A 26,582-nucleotide genomic window follows, 5' to 3' on the forward strand; every position below is an offset into this window, starting at 1 on the left:
TTTCAATCTGATAAGGTCCACAAAACCTTGCACAACCACTGGCAACAACACTAAAACTTTATCTCCACTGGCAAAACTACGAACTTTGGATTTCTCGTCCGCTACCAGTTTCATCACATTTTGTGCAACTTTTAAATGTTGTCTAGCCAATTCACCTGCTCTATTTAATCATTCCCTAAAATTTGACACGTAAACCAATTATGTAATTTGTGATTTCTCACTCACCAATTTTTCCTTAATCAATTTAAGTGGTCCTCTTACCTCATGACCAAAAATTAGTTCAAAAGGACTAAATTTGGTTGACTCGTTAGGTGCATCCCTAATTGCAAACAGTACGAATGGAATTATTTTATCCCAATCCTCTGTATAATCTTGACAATAAGCCCTCAACATTGTCTTTAATGTCTGATGCCACCTTTCTAACGCTCCCTGTGATTCTGGATGGTACGCAGTTGATTTAAATTGTTTTATTCCTAAGCTGTCCATAATTTCTTTGAATAACCTGGAGGTAAAATTTGATCCTTGATCCAACTGTATTTCTGTGGGTAGTCCATATCTGGTAAAGAATTTAAGCAACTCCTCCACAATCTTTTTAGCTGTAATATTACGTATTGGAATGGCCTCTGGAAACCTAGTAGACACATTCATTGTCGTCAAAAGATATAGTTTCCCACTTTTTGTTTTATGAAGCGGTCCTACGCAATCAATTAGGAACCTTGTGAAAGGTTCCTCAAATGCTGGGATGGGTATTAAGGGTGCTGGTTTTATCACTGCTTGAGCTTTCCCTATCACTTGACATGTGTGACGTGATTGATAAAATTTAACGACATCTTTATGTAGTCCAGGCCAATAAAAATGTTTCTGGATTTTAGCTTGAGTTTTCCTTATTTCCAAATGACCTCCCACTGGTACCTCATGTGCAACTCGCAACACCTCCTTTCTATCCCCTACCGGCAATACTACTTGATGAACTTCTGCCCAATTTTCATCCGCCTGCATATGTAAAGGTCTCCATTTTCTCTTCAAGACATCACTTTTACAGTAATAACACTCTGGTATACACTCAGATTTCTCTCCCGTATATGCTTTCTGATCCATCCGTTTTATTTCTATATCTTTCTGTTGTAACTCCGTCAATTTTCCTGAACTAAAACTATCCGCTTTATCCTCCACCTGTTCTTGTTCTTTTTCAACCATCCGATCAAAAATCGTTTCTGATAATTGCACTTCAACTTCATCTTCACTCTTTGATTTCTCCTCTTGTCTTAACCTGTGACTTTGCGACCTTATTCCTACAGAATACGGAAAAATCCCTGGATATTCGTCCTTCAACACTTCAGTTGTCTGATTTTCCACTGACTTATCAACGACAGTAGGCATCACTCCCAACTGCGATCCAGCTATATCATTACCCAAGATAAATTGTATTCTTGGACAAGATAGTTTCTCTATTACTCCTACTACCACTTCACCACTCTTCACTGGACTTTCCAACCTTACCTTATATAATGGAACACTACTCCTCTCACCCTGAGTTCCACATATTACCAGCTTTTCTGGCAACATTCTTCCCAGACTACATAACTACTCATCCATTAAAGACTGACTAGTTCCCGTGTCTCTTAAAATTGTGACTTCTTTACCTGCTACTCCTGATACACATGAGTAAACTTTACCCACACAAGTAAATTCTTCAAAGAAATCTGGCACCTTCTTATCAATCACCTCTTGATCAGTCTGTACAATCTTTTGCACCTCCTTCGCGACACTTGGGCTTTCCTTTACCACTTTCACAAACCCCACTGTTTTATCCTGTTTTACCACATCAGCCTTCCCAATGCTTTTCTTCAACCACCATCACTGTGACTTTACATGGCCTCGTTTATTACAGTGAAAACATTTGAAACTCTTCATTTCTTTTCCACCCTCCTGAATTTTTTTTAAAATCGGAGGTACATTCCTCTTATTTCCTCCCATCAGATCACCTTTACCTTTACCACTTGAGTATTTCTCATGTCCCCAGTTTCTATCCCTCACAGGCTGAAACTGATGTCGGAAACCAAGCTTTGATTTATGAACTCATTCATAATCATCTGCCATTTCTGCTGCTAATCTCGCAGTTTTAACCCTCTGCTCTTCCACATGAATTCTCATTACATCAGGAATTGAATTTTTAAACTCCTCCAAAAGTATAATTCCTCTGAGAGCTTCATACGAATAGTCTATTTTCAAAGTCCTTATCCACCTATCAAAATTACTCTGTCTGATCCTTTCAAACTCCATGTATATTTGACCAAATCCTTTCCTTAAATTTCTAAACCTTTGTCTGTAAGCTTCAGGCACTAGTTCATATGCACCTACGATGGATTTTTTTTCACCTTCTCATACATTCCAGGTACCTCCTCCGGTACCTGTGATGCAAACACTTCACTAGCTCTACCTACCAGCTTTGTTTGAACCAGTAATACCCACATCTCCTGTGACCATTTCATTTGTTTAGCCACCTTCTAAAATGAAATGAAAAAGGCTTCTACCGCCTTCTCGTCAAACCTTGGCTCTGCTTGGACATATTTAAATAGATCCCCACCAAGCCTTCGACTTTGATGCTCTTTCTCACTATCCTCATCACTATCATCCAACTGTACGTTTCCCTTTACGTCTGCCAATTTTAACTGACTGTCATGTTTCCTGGCCATTTTCTGAAGTTCAAACTCTCTCTCTTTATCTTTTTCCCTGATCTGTATCTCCCTTTCTCTTTCTTTTTGTTCTGCTGGGGCTATTCTTTTTGTTTTCCTTTCTTCTCTCTCTTTCTCTTTCTTTTTGAAAAATGAAAAAATGAAAATCGCTTATTGTCACAAGTAGGCTTCAAATGAAATTACTGTGAAAAGCCCCTAGTCACCACATTCTGGCGCCTGTTCGGGGAGGCTGTTACGGGAATTGAACCGTGCTGCTGGCCTGCCTTGGTCTGCTTTCAAAGCCAGCGATTTAGCCCTGTGCTAAACAGCCCCATCCTCTCTCTTTTGTATTCAAGCGCTGTAATTGTTTCTCATGTTCCACTTGTTTAATTTGCAACTGAATTTTTGCCATTTCCAATGAGTCAAACTCTATCTCAGGTAACTTTAAATGCTTAGCCACCTCCATAATTACCTCATCTTTTCGCATTTTGTCAGGTAATGTTAACTTCAATGTTTTTGCCAAATCTGTCTGTTTTTAGCCTCTGTCCGTAAGGTACTGTGTGTGACCGTCTCCACCCCAAAAACCTCTGAGCCTCTGAAAGAGCCATTGTCCACAACACACTCCCTACTTAAACTAGAATACCGCACCTGAAAAGCACCTACAATTTGCTCACCCCTCACTGTCTTTAAGTTCACAAAGCCAATCCAATAGATACACTTTTATCCCGGACGTGCCCCCAATTTGTTATGGGCCAGGGTTTAGAGAACCCCAAAGTGTATCATGGAGTTCACCTGACCAACAAATTTTAATAGATTGTGGTATGGGGAGCACACGGCCCACTCTACAGGTATGGTACAGCAGAAATGGAGAAATATATTTTAAAGCAAAACTATGTTTATTCTATGAACTCAAGTTAACCTTTCTAAAACATACAGTGAACATCTTAGCAACCATTAATTCAAATACAACCCCCAAAGGATACAACACTAATTAATCCTTTATGCTTTCCTTTTAACATCCATAAAACTTAAAACACCTCTTACCAGAAGCACATTAGGTTAAAGTCACTCCTGTTGTTAGTTTTAAATCATCAGGATCGATTTACAGTCTTTAGATTACAGAGAGAGATCCATACACCTTCTGGCTGTGACTGCAGCTATCCAGCTCTGAAAAAGAAACTAAAACACACCCTGCAGCAAACCGCCTAAAACAAAAATAAAAAGCTGACAGACAGCCCAGCTCAATCCACTCTCTGACATCACTGCCGTAATAAACACCCATTTCTTAAAGGTACTCTCATGACAGATACTTATATACACACCCATTTGTAAACATCCATTTCTTAAAAGTACTCTCACATGATACTATTCACCATCATCGTCGATGAGTCTTTTGGAAGAGGAATTCATGTGAGGTCCCTTCTTCCATTTTAGATGGACGTAAAAGATTCTCTGACACATTGGAAGAACAGTGGAGACCTTCAAACATCCTAGCCAACCACACAAACAAAAACACCAAAATTACATTATTTAGTAATTGCTGTTTGTAGAATCTTGTTGTCTACAGAGTGACTGTTGCACTTCCCTACAATGGTGAATATACTTTGGATCATAACATGTTGCAGGACAATCGCTGCAGTGTCTAACATCTACAAAGATGAACTGCAGAAACTTGCCAAAGCTCCTTAGACAGCAGCACCATCCAAACCTGCAACCACTGCCATCTAGGTCAAGGGCAGCAGACACATGGGACCACCACCACCTGGATGTTTCCCTCTAAGTCACTTACCACCGTGATTTGGAAATATAGGGCAGTTCCTTCACTGTCACTGGGTCAAAATCCTGGAATGATGTCCCTAACAGCACTGTGGGTATATCTACACAACAGGAACTGCAGCGGTTCAAGAAAACTGTTGACCACCACCTTCTCAAGGCCAATTATGGATTGGCAACAAATGCTGACCCAGCTAGCGACACCCACATCCCTGGAATGAAATTTTAAAATGAAGCACAGAAATGCAGAAAGACCTTTTGGACCATCATGCTTGTGCCGGCTCTTTACAAGAGCAACCCACTTTGTCCCACTCTCCTACTTGCCCCACTCCCATTGGGGCACAGATAGGAGATTTTGTGGGAGCGTGAGAGACTCACGTTTGGTATGTTGCCTCCCAGGTGCAAGGGTACGTGATGTCTCGGATCGTGTTTTCCGGGTCCTTAGGGGGGAGGGGGAGCAGCCCCAAGTCGTGGTCCACATTGGCACCAACGACATAGGTAGGAAAGGGGACAAGGATGTCAGGCAGGCTTTCAGGGAGCTAGGATGGAAGCTCAGAACTAGAACAAACAGAGTTGTTATCTCTGGGTTGTTGCCCGTGCCACGTGATAGTGAGATGAGGAATAAGGAGAGAGAGCATTTAAACACGTGGCTACAGGGATGGTGCAGGCGGGAGGGATTCAGATTTTTGGATAACTGGGGCTCTTTCTGGGGAAGGTGGGACCTCTACAGACAGGATGGTCTACATCTGAACCTGAGGGGCACAAATATCCTGGGGGGGAGATTTGTTAGTGCTCTTTGGGGGGGTTTAAACTAATGCAGCAGGGGCATGGGAACCTGGATTGTAGTTTTAGGGTAAGGGAGAATGAGAGTATAGAGGTCAGGAGCACAGATTTGACATCGCAGGAGGGGGCCAGTGTTCAGGTAGGTGGTTTGAAGTGTGTCTACTTCAATGCCAGGAGTATACGAAACAAGGTAGGGGAACTGGCAGCGTGGGTTGGTACCTGGGACATCGATGTTGTGGCCATTTCGGAGACATGGATAGAGCAGGGACAGGAATGGATGTTGCAGGTTCCGGGGTTTAGGTGTTTTAGTAAGCTCAGAGAAGGAGGCAAAAGAGGGGGAGGTGTGGCGCTGCTAGTCAAGAGCAGTATTACGGTGGCGGAGAGGATGCTAGATGGGGACTCTTCTGCCGAGGTAGTATGGGCTGAAGTTAGAAACAGGAAAGGAGAGGTCACCCTGTTGGGAGTTTTTTATAGGCCTCCTAATAGTTCTAGGGATGTAGAGGAAAGGATGGCGAAGATGATTCTGGATATGAGCGAAAGTAACAGGGTAGTTATTATGGGAGATTTTAACTTTCCAAATATTGACTGGAAAAGATATAGTTCGAGTACAATAGATGGGTCGTTTTTTGTACAGTGTGTGCAGGAGGGTTTCCTGAAACAATATGTTGACAGGCCAACAAGAGGCGAGGCCACGTTGGATTTGGTTTTGGGTAATGAACCAGGCCAGGTGTTGGATTTGGAGGTAGGAGAGCACTTTGGGGACAGTGACCACAATTCGGTGACGTTTACGTTAATGATGGAAAGGGATAAGTATACACCGCAGGGCAAGAGTTATAGCTGGGGGAAGGGCAATTATGATGCCATTAGACGTGACTTGGGGGGGATAAGGTGGAGAAGTAGGCTGCAAGTGTTGGGCACACTGGATAAGTGGGGCTTGTTCAAGGATCAGCTACTGCGTGTTCTTGATAAGTATGTACCGGTCAGACAGGGAGGAAGGCGTCGAGCGAGGGAACCGTGGTTTACCAAGGAAGTGGAATCTCTTGTTAAGAGGAAGAAGGAGGCCTATGTGAAGATGAAGTGTGAAGTTTCGGTTGGGGCGATGGATAGTTACAAGGTAGCGAGGAAGGATCTAAAGAGAGAGCTAAGACGAGCAAGGAGGGGACATGAGAAGTATTTGGCAGGAAGGATCAAGGAAAACCCAAAAGCTTTCTATAGGTATGTCAGGAATAAGCGAATGACTAGGGAAAGAGTAGGACCAGTCAAGGACAGGGATGGGAAATTGTGTGTGGAGTCTGAAGAGATAGGCGAGATACTAAATGAATATTTTTCGTCAGTATTCACTCAGGAAAAAGATAATGTTGTGGAGGAGAATGCTGAGCCCCAGGCTAATAGAATAGATGGCATTGAGGTACGTAGGGAAGAGGTGTTGGCAATTCTGGACAGGCTGAAAATAGATAAGTCCCCGGGACCTGATGGGATTTATCCTAGGATTCTATGGGAGGCCAGGGAAGAGATTGCTGGACCTTTGGCTTTGATTTTTATGTCATCATTGGCTACAGGAATAGTGCCAGAGGACTGGAGGACAGCAAATGTGGTCCCTTTGTTCAAAAAGGGGAGCAGAGACAACCCCGGCAACTATAGGCCGGTGAGCCTCACGTCTGTAGTGGGTAAAGTCTTGGAGGGGATTATAAGAGACAAGATTTATAATCATCTAGATAGGAATAATATGATCAGGGATAGTCAGCATGGCTTTGTGAAGGGTAGGTCATGCCTCACAAACCTTATTGAGTTCTTTGATAAGGTGACTGAACAGGTAGACGAGGGTAGAGCAGTTGATGTGGTGTATATGGATTTCAGCAAAGCGTTTGATAAGGTTCCCCACGGTAGGCTATTGCAAAAAATACGGAGGCTGGGGATTGAGGGTGATTTAGAGATGTGGATCAGAAATTGGCTAGCTGAAAGAAGACAGAGGGTGGTGGTTGATGGGAAATGTTCAGAATGGAGTACAGTCACAAGTGGAGTACCACAAGGATCTGTTCTGGGGCCGTTGCTGTTTGTCATTTTTATCAATGACCTAGAGGAAGGCGCAGAAGGGTGGGTGAGTAAATTTGCAGACGATACTAAAGTCGGTGGTGTTGTCGATAGTGTGGAAGGATGTAGCAGATTACAGAGGGATATAGATAAGCTGCAGAGCTGGGCCGAGAGGTGGCAAATGGAGTTTAATGTAGAGAAGTGTGAGGTGATTCACTTTGGAAGGAATAACAGGAATGCGGAATATTTGGCTAATGGTAAAGTTCTTGAAAGTGTGGATGAGCAGAGGGATCTAGGTGTCCATGTACATAGATTCCTGAAAGTTGCCACCCAGGTTGATAGGGTTGTGAAGAAGGCCTATGGAGTGTTGGCCTTTATTGGTAGAGGGATTGAGTTCCGGAGTCGGGAGGTCATGTTGCAGCTGTACAGAACTCTGGTACGGCCGCATTTGGAGTATTGCGTACAGTTCTGGTCACCGCATTATAGGAAGGACGTGGAGGCTTTGGAGCGGGTGCAGAGGAGATTTACCAGGATGTTGCCTGGTATGGAGGGAAAATCTTATGAGGAAAGGCTGATGGACTTGAGGTTGTTTTCGTTGGAGAGAAGAAGGTTAAGAGGAGACTTAATAGAGGCATACAAAATGATTAGGGGGTTGGATAGGGTGGACAGTGAGAGCCTTCTCCCACGGATGGATATGGCTGGCACGAGGGGACATAACTTTAAACTGAGGGGTAATAGATATAGGACAGAGGTCAGAGGTAGGTTCTTTACGCAAAGAGTAGTGAGGCCGTGGAATGCCCTACCTGCTACAGTGGTGAACTCGCAAACATTGAGGGCATTTAAAAGTTTATTGGATAAACATATGGATGATAATGGCATAGTGTAGGTTGGATGGCTTTTGTTTCGGTGCAACATCGTGGGCCGAAGGGCCTGTACTGCGCTGTATTGTTCTATGTTCTATGTACTTGCTGCCCATAGCCCAAATAGTTTAAAAATATTTCACTGGCTGTGGAGCATTTGGGGGCATCATGAAAGGTGGTGCCGAATGCAAAGTTCTATCCTTGTTCTGATAAATGATATGCAGAAGTCTCTATTTTATGACAATTAGTCTGGTGTAGCTCCTAGTTTTATGTAGCAACATCTAGGCTGTTTGAATTTTCGGCAATCATTGCTGAGTTGAATGTCCAACCTTGTCTGTGCGATCTGGCACTTAGAAATTGGCAGCTCTCGCTCCATGTATTGTTGATTCCTTAAATGTATGGAAATACATCATGTACCAGCCCACTTTGAACTTTACCACGACTCAATAACAAGCTCAATGAAAATCTGGCCTAATGTCACTTCATCAGGCTCCACCAGGTTTATTTCTATTGATTGACCCGTCTCCTTGGCTACTTACTGCTCACCTCACACCCAGCAGCTGTTCAGTTTCAGGGCTGGACAATGTCAAACTAATTTGCAGCATTGGAATTACTGATCAACTGAAGGAGCCAAATCATAATTTTAAGTAACCATGCTTATTGGCGTTGTAATTGGAGTGGTTAACTGAGATTTTACTGTAGAGATTTTCTCAGGTGCAATGATTCCTATACACACACACACATGATGACTTTTGCTTAATTGCAAGACTGTCAAGAACGAATTTGTTGTGGTCCCATCCATGACATCTACAAACCAGCTTCAACTCCAACACATCTTTGGATGTTACCAAGTTTTATTCTTCAGCTTACCCAGTTGGCAAAAGGACGATGAGGCAATGAGATAGTAGATGTCTTTGCCTCTTGAGCATAGGCCAGGTGAGAGTGTGAGAGGGTCTGTTTCTCACTGGATGTCGAAGATGCCATTGCACCCATTCGGAAGGGAGGACCAGGGATCACCATCTTCAACAACGAGCAAGGCTCACTCTCCATTCTGGGATCCTGTCGTGCGCATTTGCCTACACAGATGGCCCGCGGTTTTTAAAAAAACAATGTTCTTCCCAAACCGGATGACGTACTGGAAGGGGTGAGCCCAAATCGAGCAGTAAAACTCATTTGTAAACTGTTTCCTTTTAAAACTGATGCATTAACTCCCCCCACCCGCCGAAAGCATCAACCCGGATACTTACTTCGAACTGGATGTCGAATGCCTGCTTTGCGGGCAGCAATGCAGTGAAGGGATGGTAGGTCTTGAACTTGGGTGGGCTCAGAAAGTCCAGACAGTTGGGGTCCTTGGGAGCTGCTGTGTTTCCCGCGGCCTGGTAGAGTGAGCCAATGAGTGACCCCTTGGGGCCAACACCCCCGGGCTCAGTGACAAATAGGTCGTGGTACAGCACGTTGAGGGAGAAGGCTGTCGTGACCACAAATAAGACCCCACACCAGAAAGACATTTTGGGATGGCTGGCCTTCCCTCACCTTCGCGTCACTCGGCGGCCCATGTTTCTTGTCTTTATTCCTTCTCCCCCCCCCCCCCCCCGGAAAAAAAAAGACGTTTGGTTTCGAGAGAAGGCCCCTTTCTGTAGTCACAGAATTACTGTTCTGGAATCTCAGGACAAAGGGTCAAAGAACACGATCTATGGAACTTTCTCAAGCCAGCTGGTTCCTCCGCGACGTCAACATACTGGCTGAGCTGAGCGGTTTCTGTCTTTCTTCATTTGATGGACGAAATGCACAGCAGCCTCCCACACTTGTTTTAATGATTGTCAGGGAAGTCGGCCATTTGAACAGGGAGAGGGGTTTTGGCGTCAGCTTTCCTTAAAGCGTTACCAACGCGCGATCGATTTACAATCGACACAGAAATATCACCAGTCGGGAGATTTTTATTTTGCACACCTCACCGACTCTCAAATGGAGATCCGGCGATTCGAGGCAATTGGAATGAATCGATTGATTGTACAAATGCTGCGGTTCTGTTTTAATTTGCGGTGATCCAAGTATTGGAACCATTTTATGCAACAACAAAAAATCCAATAAACTGAAGACCCGGTTTATTGGTAGTTTCTGCTGTAAATCCCGCCCTTCTGGGATTAAACAGCGAAGGACGCAATTTAAAACAGACCAGGATGGGTAAAAACAGAAATGCATTTAGATTCGTCTTGTACTGACACTCGTTAGCCTGGAGTTCAGCCTGTTCCCCACGCTGCTTTAATAGCGCTAATTCTGATTGCAAGTTGGAATTGAACCTGCTCACTAGAGGTCAGCAGTTACTGCACCAGGAATTCGCTTCGATTCCTCCCACCCTCTCTCCCTCCGGGCTGGACGTGAGGAGCGAGCGACAAAGCATTTCCAATTTAAAATCATCCTTTAATGTCTGAATGAGAGAATGACAGAGATCGCGGGCAAGTTGCTCACCAGAGAGGGAGGGTGAAAGGGCCAATGGGGGGTGGGGGAGCAGAGACCAGGGTGACAAAGGAAGATATAGAGAGAGAGAGAGAGAGAGACAATAAGAAGGGCGGATAGCGGATTGTCGGAATTACAATCGAAATAAAATGTAACTAGAATACAATTCAAATGAACATGTTGGAGGGCCAGAGGGGTGTGTGTGTGTGTGTGGGGGGGGGGGGGGGGGGGAGCAGTATATGTCAGGGCTGAAATGTGAGTTGGCCAGAGATATAAAGCAATAAAGCGGCATTTACAGATGTGTGAAATAGAAGAGCAGATCTGATTTGGGGCGGGGGTGACTAGTCAGAAACTACCCCACCCCGTGAATGGAAGGTTTTTACTCTCCGAGCCAATTGGCTGATCTTTTGACTGCAGTGTTGTGTGTTTGAACACAGTGGCGCCCAGTTAAGAAGGAGGGGAGAAGAAGGGGGGGGGGGGGGGTGTAATAAAACTGCCCACATCACCCCGTGCATCATCCGCCCTCCCCTCTCATCTCCATTCGGGCGGAGGGAGAACATGTGGATAGCGTACTGTTTCAGCTACATCGGTGTTTAAAGATCCTGGCTACACTTTGCTCCGAGAGCGGGAGAGAGAGAGGGAAAGGAATGGAGAGCAACATCTGAACGCTTTTCCTGTTGGCATTTGAAGGTGTGGCAGACTGGGGTGGGTGGGGGTGTGACCTGCTCTCTGCCGCCCCTGGACAATGAGAAGGACATGAGGGACCCAGCCAGATCTGTGTAGGGGTCGGCAATATCATTCGCCTTGTGTGAATGCTAAGCGGAGTATGCTGGTCAGAAGCAGGATTGTTGGGCGTGAGGAAGTGTGAAAATAAACCTCAGCTATTTCAGTTGAAACCCTTCCAGGTTCATCTTTTCCTGCTGAAAGTAATCGGAGGCTGGGACCATGGGGAGATGCAATGGGCGCTGCACCTTAATCGTACTCTGCAGCTTGCAATTGGTAAGTTGAGGGATTTCCTTTATTTTTCGATTTTTGTACAAAGTGAATGTGTGTGTGTGTATTGAGAATAAACGTGGCTGGTATCCGGTATTCCTCCCCTGTGGGACGAATACAGATATACCCATCCACTTGCAGGCACTGGATTCCAGATCACAAATGAGACTTTCCCGTGTGTGTGTTTATGTTAGTCTCTCTTTGCAGTGAACCTGGGCTATTTACCATTATCTGAAAATCTTAGCGTTTCACAAAAATCTTATTTCGAATAGTGAACAATAGCCACGAGGAGAGAGCGTTGACTTGGTTTACGAATGTGTCTAGTTTTTTTGTGTGTGTGATGATACTTAAGTTACCCGTTCTCAAAATGAACCTGTTCCTCCTGTCAGTGTTCAGCAGAGCCACGGTGCTGGACGGTTAAAAACCTGAGTAATTGCAGACCTTTGGTCTCATTGTAAATGTTAACAATACGATTTGGGTTGGTTTTCTTTCCCCCTCTCCGCACTGCTTTGATGCAGCTGCTTGTCTGGATCTGCTGCGGGACTGGATCAGGTTGTATTGATGGAAAGCGAGCGGTTAAGTGTCCTCTCCTGGCAGACGAGCGGTGTTATCAACCTGGCACTGCCGTTCACCTTTCAGTTCAACTGAGAATGGAAAGTACAATGGCTTGATGGAGTTTCGTCTTGATGCCATGCTTCCCTCCGACATGGCCACGGAGGCAGAACTGAATGCATGCTCAGATTCTCTAGAGGGTAATTTGAAAGTGTGTACCATAAAACCATAGAATTCCTACAGCATGGGCTATTTGGCCCATCGAGTCTCTACCGACCCTCTGAAAGAGCACCCTACCGAGGTCCACTCCCCTGCCCCATCCCCGTAATCCCACCTAACCCACACAACCGTGGAAACTAAGGGGCAATTTAGCGTGGCCAATCCACCTAACTGGCACATCTTTGGACTGTGGGAGGAAACCGAAGCTTCTGGAGTAACCCACACAGACACGGGGCTGGAATTGAACCCGTGTCCCTGGCACTGGGAGGCAGCAGTGCTAATCACCATGTCACTAGTGTGCAGTAACCCATTTTATTACTGAAGGAACTGACCAGGCTGAGGTCAGCGGTGTTGAAAAGGAAGAATATATTCAATTATTTATTTGAAATGAAAATGTTCTCTCTGGTGAAAACATAGGCTAGAATGTTACGTTGCAGGATTGCACTTCAATTACACCTTGGATGTCCCAACAGCTGCAACTTGGAGGCAAATATCTAATAAGTAAAACCAAATAAAACTACAAATGTGTTTGTCAAATATATGTACACTAAACTAATTGCTAATTATAGTAAATCGACAATGAATCAATCTTAACTAGTGGGACAAAGATGGGACACAAGTTATCTGTCATTAGATTTGTTGGTTTCGGCAGCACCGTGGCACGGTGGTTAGCACTGCTGTCTCACGGCACCAAGGTCCCAAGCTCGATCCTGGCTCTGGGTCGCTGTCCACGTGGAGTTTGCACATTCTCTTCGTGTTATAATAATCGCTTATTGTCAGAAGTGGGCTTCAATGAAGTTACTGTAAAAAGCCCCTCGTCACCACATTCCGGCGCCTGTTCGGGGAGGCCGGTATGGGAATTGAGCCTGCGCTGCTGACATTGTTCTGCGTTACAAGCCAGCTCTTTAGCCCACTGTGCTAAACCAGCCCCTACTTGCATGGGTTTCGCCCCCACCACCGAAAAAAGATGTGCAGCGTAGGTGGATTGGCCATGCTAAATTGCCCCTTAATTGGAAATACTGAATTGGGTACTCTAAATTTTTTTTTTAAAGATTTGTTGTTTTCGCCAAGGAAGCCACCCAGACCATGGCAAACAATTTGGTGCTGACAAAAACATTGCTGTCCAAATTGATGTCCCCATGATGGAAGGCTGCTATGCATCACACAGTGATGAAGCATTGGACCTAACTAACTGTTTATGGCACCAGTCTCAAAGCTGCCAAGAAATTCTCATACTTTGTTACCGTGTTCTCTAGGAATGGCATGATTGACCATATCAGAGCATGCATTCAGTTCTGTCTACGTGATCATATCTGAAAGAAGCATGGGCATTAAGAGAAAACTCTACCAGGCCATCCTGCTGTATGAAGCAGAATTCTAGCTTTGCTATTGGTACCACACCAAAGTTCTGGAACAATTCCCCAATGGGTAGGGCAAAATCACGAACAGTTGGGTGCTTACTGGACACATCAGCCTTGAGACAACCTTCCAGAAATGTCACCTTGAATGACCAGGCCATGTCTCCCATAGGATCTTCATGTAGATCATCACTGTCTCAGGGCAAAACACCATCAAGGTAGTCAGAACAAGGAACCCCCCACCAAAATTAGCCTTGCATACTTCTGTATTGCAGACTACCACTCTTGGGAAATACTGCAACCAATCAGCCATGTGGAGGAAGGACTGAAACTTGATTTGAGGACCATCTATGCCAAATTCTCAATATCTGATTTCCCCAGAGTTACAGGTGTTTCTCCAGGCATCAATAATATGATGATGATGAAAGCAAAATACTGCAAATGCGGAAATCAGAAATAAAAACAGAAAATGCTGAAAAAAACAGATAAACTCAGCAGGTCTGGCAACATTCGTGGACAGAAATTGAGTGAGTTAATGTTGATCTTGTATCAGACTGAAGAGTTATGAAAGGCCGCACAGAGGATCCATGGAGGACAATTAAATCATTTGCAGACTGAATATTTGCTCAAACAACACCATAGTTGGTTGTTAGATGGAGGAGCATGACTCCAAATGGGTAATGGTCTGGACTGAACTCTTAGAACATAGAACATACAGAGCAGAAGGAGGCCATTCGGCCCATCGAGTCTGCACCGACCCACTTAAGCCCTCATTTCTACCCTATCCCCGTAACCCAATCTAACCTTTTTTGGTCACTAAGGGCAATTTATCATGACCAATCCACCTAACCTGCACGTCTTTGGACTGTGGGAGGAAACAGGAGCACCCGGAGGAAACCCACGCGGACACGGGGTGAACGTGCAGACTCCGCACAGACAGTGACCCAGCGGGTATCCATCCTGGGACCCTGGCACTGTGAAGCCACAGTGCTATCCACTTGTGCTACCGTGCTGCCTTCTGTTAAGGTAGATGAAATGTTGGCATGCCCTGCTGGAGAATATCACTACATTCTTGTAGTGAGTGTAGATTTGACTATTGGCCAACATGAATGTGACCAAGAATGGACCATGACTACTACTTGAACCCATTCCTAAATCTTGTATTCACACTTAAACAATTGTAGGAGACCCAATTCGGTGTGCTGTGCAGTGTTACGCAATGTGGGGTGCACAGCGAAAAGAGCATTTTAAGATAAAAGATGTTTGAGTTGCAGTTAATTTGATTCTGAATAGGAAAACAAATGTGCAGATGTTTAAAACAAAAGCATAACCATTTTATGATTTTTTAAAAAAAATGTGGATCATGTTTGAAAGGAAATATGACTGGTCAGAGCTGACTTTGGATTTGGCAAATGCTGGGGTTCCATGTGGAAGTGAAATGTCAGAAGGCACTTGGTAGTGTTGTCTTGTAAGCCCAATTGTTCATCTCTAGATAGAGTAGGCAAATGAACAACCACTGACATCCAAAAACACATTATTTGTGTGCAATATTTTTGAAGTTAAGGTGTTTAAATGCAACCAAAGTAAAAAAAAAAAGCAAAGCTTTTAATTGTCTCTTTTGCTCAGTCGTTATAATACTGAATTAGGATCAAGTCATTCAGCCCATCGGGCCTGTTGTGTCATTTAATTAGAACATCACTGATTTGCACCCAAATCCATTTTCATGCCTTTCCTCCATAAGTTTTGATGCCCTTGGCTATAAGGGTATTAAGGGACATGGAGAACATCATTTCAGAACCAAGTCAATCAGAAAATACCAATGGAGGCTGTACCTTTTGGATAAAAAAAAACAAGTAGCATTAGAAAAAGAGGGTCAAGTTTCCTTTGAAAGAGAAAGGTAGATGCATAATTTCGGTAGTCATCATAAACCTACCTGACATTCTAATCTATCGTTCTCTTGCAGATAAATTAATCACTTGATCAAGAACATAAAAGGTATGGGAGGGGAGTCCATGTGGATTGGGAAACAGTCCAACTGGATAAGGTTCTTTGCTGTATCAAATTGTAGGAAATCAGATTGACAGGTAGAGGATTGCTCTTGGATTTGAGGATGTATTGAGGGCAATCCCAGGCTCAACTCCTAAGTCACTATCCTTGCTTACTTTCCTTTACACCCTCACCTTCATAAATTCCACTGTACTGTCTATCACTGTTTCTCAATCATCGATCATTGCTGACCTTCACAGACTCCCATCATATTCAATTTAAAATCTTTTAGCCTTGTCTGTGAATCTTCCCAACATCTTTGCCTGACCCAACCTCTGCTAGCTTCTGCAATCCTGGATTCTCCCCTGCAAATACTGCTCTTCTTAACTTTGCGCAAAGGGTTGTGACAATCTGTAACTCTTTCCCCCAAAAACTATTAAAGCTGAGACAGGATCGGGTGGGGGGTTGGCAGGGTTATGCCAGGGTATTCGGGATCACAAACAAAGATGGGTTGATGTAGTTAAGATACAGATCACTCATGATTTAACTGAATAGTGAAATAGATTCAAGGGCGTGTTCAGCCCTTCCCTTCCTTCTCGTTCGAGCCTTCAGTCACGTTGACTGAAGTTCAAGTTATTCTTTGTGTTGTGAGATATACTACCATTGTAAAGTAACTTCCTAAATGCTTGGTTATAAAGTCATAGATTCATAGATGTTTACAGCATAGAAACAGGCCCTTCAGCCCAGCTTGTCCATGCCACCCAGTTTCTATCACTGAACAATCCCACTTGCCCACATTTGGCCCATATCCTCCTATACCCACCCTACCCATATAACTGTCTAACTTTTTTAAAGGAAAAAATTGTACCCGCCTCTACAACTGCCTCTGGCAGCCCTTTCCAGATGCTCACCACCCTCCGTGTGAAGACATTTCCCCTCTGGTCTCTTGTGTATCTCTCCCCTCTCACCTTAAACCTATGCCCTCTAGTTCTAGACTCCTCTACCTTTGGGAAAAGATGTTGATTATCTACCTTATCTATGCACCGCATTATCAAGAATGATATAATCCTGCATTACTTTCTTCTGCAGTAGGACAATTCATGCCTCCAGCAAGATTAATTAATCAGTCTTTGATTTTGGTTTATGTAGTGAGGCAAAGAATTTGACACTTCTGGCACTGGGTATCCAAATGTAACAGTCATTTGGAGCAATATCGTTCTACTTAGTACATTAAATGTTTCTGATGTTGTAAAATATAATAAATCTCGTCATTTTTTCAGAGGCTTAAAACTGATGGGTCCAATTAAAAACACTTGAGTTCCAGTTTTTCTGAATCGATTTATTATAATTAAACTGATGTACTGGCTGGTAATCATCATGGGTGGGACAACACAGGATTTGGAACTTTTGTTTACTCTTGTGGTTTTACTGCACAGATCTCAATTCATCACTTCCCTCCCTGATTGCAGGCCAGGGAAAGATAGGCTGAAAGAAAAAGCAGGACAATTGGATTTGAATAGATTATTCGACTGTGGAGCAAGCATTGTTGCAAACCTCCCTGCATTTCCAGTTTTTAGCGGACCTGAAATTCAACTTTGGGAATGTAAAACATCGCTGTTCATAATCCTCACCTCATTGTTTCCCTTTCCATTGGCTGATCTACTACAGTTCGTTTCTGTGTCCATGTTGAAGACAAACTTCACCATCTGTGACTCTCTACAATGAGGTCATTGGTAACAATCAGAGTTTAAAAACATTAAGACATAGGAGACCTGGATAGGCTATTCAGCCCTTGAGCCTGCTGTGCCGTGCAATAATGTCATTGGGGATGTGATTTGTGGTCTAATAATAATATAATAATAATAATAATTGCTTATTGTCACAAGTAGGCTTTAATGAAGTTACTGTGAAAAGCCCCTAGTCGCCACATTCCAGCGCCTTTTAGGGGAGGCTGGTACGGGAATTGAACCCGTGCTGCTACCTTGTTCTGCATTACAAACCAGCTATTTAGCCCACTGTGCTAAACCAGCCCCTAAACCATTGATTTGTGGTCTTAACTCCACTTTCCAGCCTGACCTCCTTAGCCCTGACTCCTTTGTCCATCAAAACTCTGTCTAACTCAGCTTTGAATATATTCACTGACCCAGCCTCCAATCTTTGTTGTGGAAGTGAATTGCAAAGACTAATGGCCCTCTGAAGAAATTCCTCCTCATCTCCAACTTAAATGGGAGACCCCTTTTCTGGAAACTGCCCCCTAGTTGTAGGTGCCCTCCGAAGAGGAAGCATCCTCTGAGCATCTACCCCGTCAAGAAGCACACTCAAATCTTATATTTAATAAGATAAGGGCGGCACGTGGCTCAGTGATTAGCACTGAAGCCTACGGCGCTGAGGGCCCTGGTTCGAATCCCGGCCCTGGGTCACTGTCCGTGTGGAGTTTGCACATTCTCCCCGAGTCTGCGTGGGTTTCACCCCCACAACCCAAAGATGTGCAAGTTAGGTGGATTGGCCACGCTAAATTGTCCCTTAATTGGAAAAAAAAATAATTAGGTACTCTAAATTTAAAAAAAATATGTTTAATATCACTTCTTATTCGCCTAAACTCCAGAGTATGGGGCCAGCTGCCCTTCTTTATAAGACATTCCCCTGATCCCAGGAACCAGCCTTAATCAACCTTTGAATTGCTTCCATTGAAGGTATGATTTGAAATGGAATGGTTGGTCCGACCTAACACTTCTACAATGTAATGGTCGGCCTGTCCTAACACTTTTACAATGGCAGAGTACATGTTGAGTCAATATTTTGGTCGGATAACTGCTTTTGTGCAGTGAGAACATGATTGTACATTGATAGGGAGATAGACAAAATGTTCTTGATAGTTTTCCCAGGGGAAATATTTTTTCAACTGAAAGAAATCTGTATGTGCTCGCCAACTTGCCGATCACCCGGCTGAAATATTTCCATGATGGGAGGCCGAGAGAGACTCTGCTCACAGTACCAATTATTTTCTGTGAAGTCTTTGACCTGTGAAACCTCTACCACACACATTTCCAGCCTTGGCAGTGTCTCTCTTCAAAGGTTGCCAGAAGTTTGCTCCTGACTCTTTGTCTTCAGCTTGTATATCTATGCTTTCGATAAGTGAGTGTTGTTTATAGTCTGCAGGAGGTTTGGTTCCAAAAACAGATATAATGAGTGTAGAATGAGTTGATAAATCCCTTCAGTTTTGCAATTGAGACTGCTGAAAAATTACCTCTTTCCCCTGTTTCTTTTCAGTACTACATTGAAATAAATGGTGCCTTGGCTGGTTTTTATGTGGTGACAATGCTGCCCAAGCTTCTGTTCAGACCCTTCCAAGCTCATGTGAACAAAACCTTTCTGACATGGCAATACTTCATCCTAAAGTCAGTGTTTCCCATTAAACAAACAACAATATTGATTACTGAAAGGGAACACGCATCTCATTATCTGCACATCACGTACAGCAATTAAAATATAAAACTATTTGATGTGGCTGAATTCTTTACAGACATTCATGTCAGTTCCATGATAAAGCACATGTTATTTCAACCTCTTTTCATTTCTTAATTTATAAGCCCTCTATGAAACTACAAAGAACACTGACACCTTGCTGAAACCCAGCCACCCACAAGGAAGAATCAAACTCGACATGAGGGATCGCCACTGATGGTTTCAACCTCCATCCATCCCATTTCAGACTATCCTTGTCGTCTCCAAAACAGTTTGAACATGAGAATTTAAGGAGGAGATGGACAATGGATGCTAAGAAGCAAGGCTGTTGCTTTTTAATAACTGACTCCTAATACTTCTCTCTGTCACTTTCTCCATCCAGAAACTCATCCAATTGTTGCCTCAATAAAGTTTATTGTCAACTTCAATGGCATCCACTGGTAACTTTTACATTCTTGTTGGTCTTTGAATCATGGAATCATAGAATGTACAGTGCAGAAGGAGGCCATCGAGTCCGGAGAGTGCTTTGGAGAGAACACCCTACTTAAATCCACACATTCACTCTATCCTCATAACCCAGTAGCCCCACCTAACCTTTTGGGGGCAATTTAGCATGACCAATCCACCCAACCTGCACATCTTTGGACTGTGGGGGGAAACCGGAGCACCCGGAGGAAACACAGGCAGACACAGGGAGAACGTGCAGACTCCACACAGACAGTGGCCCAAGCCGGGAATCGAACCTGGTACCTTGGAGCTGTGAAGCAACAGTGCTAACCACCGTGCCACCCCTTCCATCCTTTGGGTGGAAAGTTGTTTGCCTTCCACTTTCACTTCTAAATTTATCTGTTTTTTCTCTTCGTATTTAATCCCCTTTCATTACTGCAAACAATTTGCCTTGATTTTTGTAACTGCACTTCTTGAAAACTTCAATTACACTTTCTCAAATCTCCTCGTCCTATGTGTCACAATATGTGGATATTGTAAAGCACCATGAAGGATTAATGTAATGTTACTACTCTAGTCACTAGATGGTGCTGTAGAGCAACCATATAAATTCCACATGCCTCCTTGACATCTGGGAGACACAGGAGAGAGTGGAATTGAGCCAGACAGAGTAGGTGTGAGATAGTTTAACTGATAGCATAATTTAGTATTGTACAGTGTAGTGTAAACTTTACTTATCTAATTCCTTAGTAATATGCTTGAATCTAATCCAATGTAGTGTAATAAATCAGTTTTGTTTGTTAAACAGTGCTTGCTGTTCTTTGTTCTTTGTTCTCCCTGTGTCTGCCTGTGTTTCCTCCGGGTGCTCCGGTTTCCCCCCACAGTCCAAAGATGTGCAGGTTGGGTGGATTGGTCATGCTAAATTGCCCCCAAAAGGTTAGGTGGTGCTACTGGGTTACGAGGATAGGGTGAATGTGTGGATTTAAGTAGGGTGCTCTCTCCAAAGCACTCTCTTTGTCCGCCATCCTGGAGAACAAAAACAAAGAACACAACACTATGGTATTTGATTTTATCCACATCCTTCTATAAATTGTGTAAGGTTATTAATTGCTGGCAAATCCCTAATTTCTGGGTAAAAGATTTCTGCTTATTCCTCTCCACGTGAGTCAAACAAAATCTTTGTTTGACCTGACCTGAAGGCACAAACTTCTTGATTGAATTCTTGAGCTCAATTTCTTGATGACCTTTTATTCCTATTTTTTTAATCTAAAGAAAAGTTTGTACGTAATTACCACTTAATACTTGGTTGTAAAGATCAAATGTTTTGCTTTTTAATCCCATTTGTTCTTCAGCTGAAATGATAGCAACAGACGTCTGAGTTTGTCTACCAAGCAAGGCAATTTGCATTATTCAATTGAATGAACATCAAACAAAGTAGATACCTCAATCCATTAAGAGGGCAGGACAGAAAGCCACCTCGTCTTTTTTCTCTGATTATGATTAAAATTGTCATCAATAAATGGGGCCAAGAGAGTAGTGAGGTCTTAAGGCTCTTAGTGGTCTCTCAAGTGCAATATTAGTGTAATCCCCATGGATTTCCAGACATTTCAAGCACTATGGTTGCTGCTAAAGCAAAAATACTGTTTTGATAAAATAGCAATGTATGTTTGGCTTGCAGCTGTCACCATCTCCCAGTCAATAGACAAATCATGAGAAGGATTTGCATTCCATTTCCTTCAATGGGAAGGACAAAAGCATTCCTGGATCTTCTGTGGTGTTTCTCAACGTGAGTCAAAGGATGAAGTGGAATTAAGGAAGAGGCATCAAAGTCATTTCTCTTTCACTTGCTCTCTCACTTTCCTTCCCAACATTCAAAAGGTTTCTTGAATAAACAAAAGGCACTTTTTGAAAGTAACCCCCCCCCCCCCCCCAATCCCCACCCGCCCTTGTAAAGGCAGACCATTAATATTTTGTGCATTTGGTGGTTGAGATAGCAGATTCTTTGTTTAAGGGCAGCACTGCAGCATGGTGGTTAGCACAATTGCTTCACAGCTCCAGGGTCCCAGGTTCGATTCCCGGCTTGGGTCACTGTCTGTGCGGAGTTTGCACGTTCTCCCCGTGTGTGCGTGGGTTTCCTCCGGGTGCTCCGGTTTCCTCCCATAGTCCAAAGATGTGCAGGTTAGATGGATTGGCCATGCTAAATTGCCCTTAGTGTCTAAAATTGCCCTTAGTGTTGGGTGGGGTTACTGGGTTATGGGGATAGGGTGGGCTTGGGTAGGGTGGTCTTTCAAAGAGCCGGTGCAGACTCGATGGGCCGAATGGCCTCCTTCTGCACTGTAAATGCTATGATTCTATGAAAATCTATTCTGATAAAACTGGGGCATACACCAAAACCGAATGTGGTACTTACTGTACAATTTAGCTTTCTGGTACGTGGAGGAACAGCATGCTGATATTTCAGGGTAAACTACAAATGCATGTGTTTGAGATGTAACATTTATACCTAAACTAATGAGTTAAGAACAATACAGTTCGGAACTCACAAGTGGAATATGATGCACAAAAAGCTGCTTCTTTCCATGTAAAGGTAATCTTCCACTAGGGCATTTTCACAGGAGTTACACAAGGAGCGAAGTTGATGGTCACATAAGAGTCAAAGAACAATACAGCACAGGACCCTTTGGCCCTCCAGCCTGTGCCGGTCATGATACCAATTTTTGTCAAAACCCTCAGCACTCCCTTGTGCCGTATCCCTCTATACCCATCCTATCCATGTGTTTGTCAAGATGCCTTTTGAACGCTGTTAATGTATCTGCTTCCACAACCTCCCCTGGCAACACGTTCCAGGCACTCACCACCCTCTGCGTAAAAAGAAAACCTGCCTTTCATATCTCCTCTAAACGTTGCTCCATGGACCTTAAATCTATGCCACCTGGTGACTGACCCCTCCACCCTGGGAAAGAGTGCCTGCCCATCCACTCTATCCATGCCCCTTAAAATCTTGTAGACCTCTATCAGGTCACCCCTCAACCTCTAATGAAAACAGTCCGAGTCTATTCAGCCTCTCCACATATCTAACACCCTCCAAACCAGGCAACATCTCCAAAGCCTCCACATCCTTCTGGTAGTGCGGTGACCAGAATTGTGCGCAATATTCCAAGTGCGGCCTTGCCAAGGTTCTATCTAACTGTAGCATGATTTGTCAGTTTTTATACTCGATGCCCTGTCCAATGAAGGCAAGCATTCCGTATGGTTTATTGACTGCCTTGTCCACTTGTGTTGCCACCTTCAAAGATCTGTAGACCTGCACACCCAAATCTCTCTGACTTTCTATATTCCTAAGAGTTTTGCCATTTACGGTATATTCCCCCTCTATGTTAGACCTACCAAAATGCAGTTTCTCACATTTGTCAGGATTAAACTTCATTTACCATTTCTCTGCTGAAGTCTCCAACCTATCTATGTCCTGCTGTATCTTCTACCAATCCTCAACACTATCTGCCACTCTACCAACCTTGGTGTCATCTGCGAACTTACTAACCAGACCGGCTACATTTTCCTCCAAATCGTTTGTGTACACTACAAACAACAGAGACCCCAGCACAGATCACTGGGAACACCACTAGTCACAACCTTCCATTCGGAAAAACACCCTTCTACTGCTACGCTTTGCCGTCTGCGACCGAGCCAGTTCTGTATCCATCTTACCACCTTACCTCTAATCCTGTGTGACTTCAGATTTTCCTTCAAGGTCATGGAAATTAGTTTGTGGAAGATCGATCCAGTCATTAATTGTTCCTTTGGTGGGTAAGGACTTAGCAAAGAAAGCACATTGGGATGTATACAGTTGGAAATATTGGTCACAAGCTCTTTGAACTCGGTCACTTTTGGGCCGACTGTACTGTTTCAAAATATTTAATTGTTCATTCAAAATTTTATAGAGTCTTGTTCATCTATGGGCTTTTGTTTGGTACTGAAGACTGTACCAGCCTGGCCACATGAGCAACTGGGAGACACTAGAATCTAGCGAGTAATTGTAATGAAATAAGCTGCCTGGCATTGAACTTTCTCAAGGAGGCTAATGTTTTTCGCAGTACATGGTTTTGTCAAAGGGGAAAAGATATTCTGTTGCGAAATTCCCTCAATTCAGATTCATGTTGGCCATTTTTACCTTCAGTTGCTTGACATTAGTCACAGAAGTGTACTAAGCTTCATCTATTGCACAAGAGTGAGCAACCAGTAAAAAGTGTTGAGTAAAGACGGCAGACCCATCAATGCTTATCCCATCTACAAGACTGTGAGACCTAATGGACTGTTCTTCCAGATAATGATCACTCTAGAGAGAATCAAAACAAGTTAATGAATAAATCAGTGATCCCTTGAACTTAAGCACAACTCTTAAGTTAGCTTGAGAACTCTATGTACAGCTTGATGCATACTTCCAGTGAGTGAGGAATGCCAAATGTACTTTATCATTTGATGACTGGAAACTGGCTCAGTGGATATCTCTTTTATCTCTGCATCAGAAGGCTGTGGGTTCAATCCCACCCCAGAACTCAAGCACAAAAATCACAGCTAACACTCTGAAGGAGTGCTGTGTTGTCAGAGGTGTTGGGACAGATTCTCTGTTTCTGAGGCTACGTATGGAGGATCTGTGGCGTTTTATGTGGAACAAATCGGTGACGCCCCCTCACCAGTTCTGCGACCGGTGAGGGGCTAGCAGCCACGCCACGTAAAACTCCCGGCCTCCACAAAATAAATGGCCGGGTCCGTGGCCGCGCATATGCATGCTGATGAACTGCAGCGGTCACGCTGTAAAACATGGCGCCGGCCGTGCGCGGACCCAATCTGCCAGAAAGTGCAGCCCGTGGCCACACCCCACTAGTCCTCCCAGCTCACGCAGAAGCCCCCCCCTGGCCAGCAGCTCGGCTCCTGCCCAATTGTGACGGTGCTGGACACAGGCCACAGGCGCCACGCCGGGTTCCCGCACAACTGAGAACACAAGTGAACTGCGGCATCGGGAACCCAGCTCATTGGGGGTGGAGCATTGGAGCAGCGCCTTCAGATGACGCACTGAGGCCACCCCAATGGCGCGCGCCGCGTGTCGCAATGAGGGCCTGGAGCATATGAAACCTGCGTCAAACTGGCGCCGCTTCAGATTTCGCCGTTAAAAGGGACTCTCCGCTCGATCGGCGATTGCAAAATTGGCGTTAGAGAATGGAGAATCCCGCCCAAGTTGTCTTTCAGATGAGCCATTAAAGTGGGGCCCTGTCTGCCTGATCTCAAGTAGATATAAAAGATCCCATTGCACAAGTTCCATGAAGAGCAGGGGAGTTATCCCTGGTGTTCTGGCCAATATTTATCTCTCAATCAACATGACAAAAACAGATTATCTGGTCATTATCACAGTGAGTTTGCTATGTGCAAATTGGTTGCTGCATTTCTTACTTTACGACAGTGACTACACATCAAAAATCTTCCATTGGGTGTACAGTGCTTTGGGATGTCCTGAGGTTGTCACAAGCAAGTCATACAGTACAGAAGAGGCTGTTCGCCCCATCGAGCCTGCACCGACAAAACTGCACTAAATGTACATTAATACCACTTTCCAGCACTTGGTCCATAGCCTTGAATGTTATGACATTTCAAATGCCACATCCATGTACTTTTTAAAAGGTTGAGGTTTCCTGCCTCTACCTCCCTCCCCAGGCAGTGCATTCCAGACCCTCACCACCCTCTGGGTGAAAAGTATTTTCCTCAAACCCCTCACCTTAACATTATGCCCCTCCTTATTGACCCTTCAACTCAGGGAACAGCTGCTTCCTATTCACCCTGCCCATCCCCCTCATAATATTATACATCTCAATCAGGTCCCACCTCAAGTCTTTTTTTCCAAACAAAAGCTCTCTTTCCTGGCAACTTGTATTTCATAACTTTACCCAAAGCTACAGATATTGATGTCACTTAAATTGAGATCCTCTGCTGGGCGAACTGCTATTGTTAGTTCAAGCACTGCTCAACTATTTTTTTCTGTGTATTTCTCTAAGATCTACACTAATGCCTGCAGGCAATCTGCAAGAAATCATCAACACTGGTGCTGGACCATCAAGGCAGCTAGTTCCCCTCTATTCTTTCTTTGTTTGGTGTTCTGTATACTGCACAATCTGTGTTGTAGAGTGGTGATTCAAAAGTTTTCTATTACTCTGACTTGTCTGATACTAGTCCATTCAGGACATTTTGTGGCAATGCTATGGTAGGCAGTGTGGAATTTGTTGTGGTGTAATAGCTAAGACTTTTGTGTTGAGCTTTGATGCCTTGTTTCATCTTCAAGTCATCATGAGAAAATGCCTATCCTACATGATGCCGCTGCTGCAGTACACATACAAACCAGTGGTTGAACTCCACTGAAACCTGAATAGCCACAGGATAACAAGCTTGGCACAAACCATACTGACCAAAAGAAGCCAGAACTGACTGTTTGGCCTCTGTTCTGAAGTTGACTGAGTTTATTTGGAGCAGGAATTTGGTTGCTAAACTTTTTGAAGGTGTGTGTGTGAGGGGAGGGGGAGGTGGTGGGGGGGGGGGGGGGGGGGGGGGGGAAGAGTCAACATTTTAGCTCCAGAGTGCTGTTCATTGATTTATTGATTTCTGTTGTGGCCATCTGGGATGGCCACTTGCAACCAGGAACAGGGAAGGTTGCAAAGCGTAGCAGGAAAAATGGACAATGCGAGATTCAGGCAGGCTCAGAGCCTGAATGTATATTTGCGAGTGAGGAATCCAGACGGTATTGAAACCCCAAACCGATTAGCATTTGATTGCCCATCTACGCCAGACAAAGGACTGATACTTGAGCGGCCGATACAGTCCCAGACATTTCGGCGCCACTCCCTGTACTCGGGAAGCGTGAACAACAGGGTCAATGACCCCTTAGGACACACCCAGCCATCAAGGCACCCGCCCCTTTATTGGTTCGAATCGAACAC

At 44.1% G+C, this 26,582-nt stretch overlaps 2 protein-coding genes across 3 annotated transcripts in view; one reads left to right on the forward strand and one right to left on the reverse strand.

Annotated features, from left to right (window-relative positions):
* The window catches only part of LOC140429672 (uncharacterized), a 67,266-nt gene extending 57,302 nt beyond the window's left edge, over nt 1–9,964 (reverse strand). Inside the window, exon 1 of one of the 2 annotated variants that reach the window (XM_072516974.1) lies at nt 9,370–9,964. In XM_072516974.1, coding sequence (XP_072373075.1) covers nt 9,370–9,630 — 261 coding nt within the window. In that variant the 5' untranslated portion in view covers nt 9,631–9,964. The remainder of the gene's footprint in view (nt 1–9,369) is intronic. The other variant, XM_072516964.1, reaches the window with a different exon arrangement.
* A 909-nt stretch (nt 9,965–10,873) lies between these two features.
* LOC140412183 (sodium/potassium-transporting ATPase subunit beta-1-interacting protein 1-like) overlaps nt 10,874–26,582 on the forward strand; it is a 1,037,825-nt gene continuing 1,022,116 nt past the window's right edge. The window contains exon 1 of the mRNA XM_072500802.1: nt 10,874–11,578. Coding sequence (XP_072356903.1) covers nt 11,525–11,578 — 54 coding nt within the window. The 5' untranslated portion in view covers nt 10,874–11,524. The remainder of the gene's footprint in view (nt 11,579–26,582) is intronic.

This window comes from Scyliorhinus torazame, chromosome 1, assembly GCF_047496885.1.
Source record: "Scyliorhinus torazame isolate Kashiwa2021f chromosome 1, sScyTor2.1, whole genome shotgun sequence".
NCBI lineage: Eukaryota > Metazoa > Chordata > Chondrichthyes > Carcharhiniformes > Scyliorhinidae > Scyliorhinus > Scyliorhinus torazame.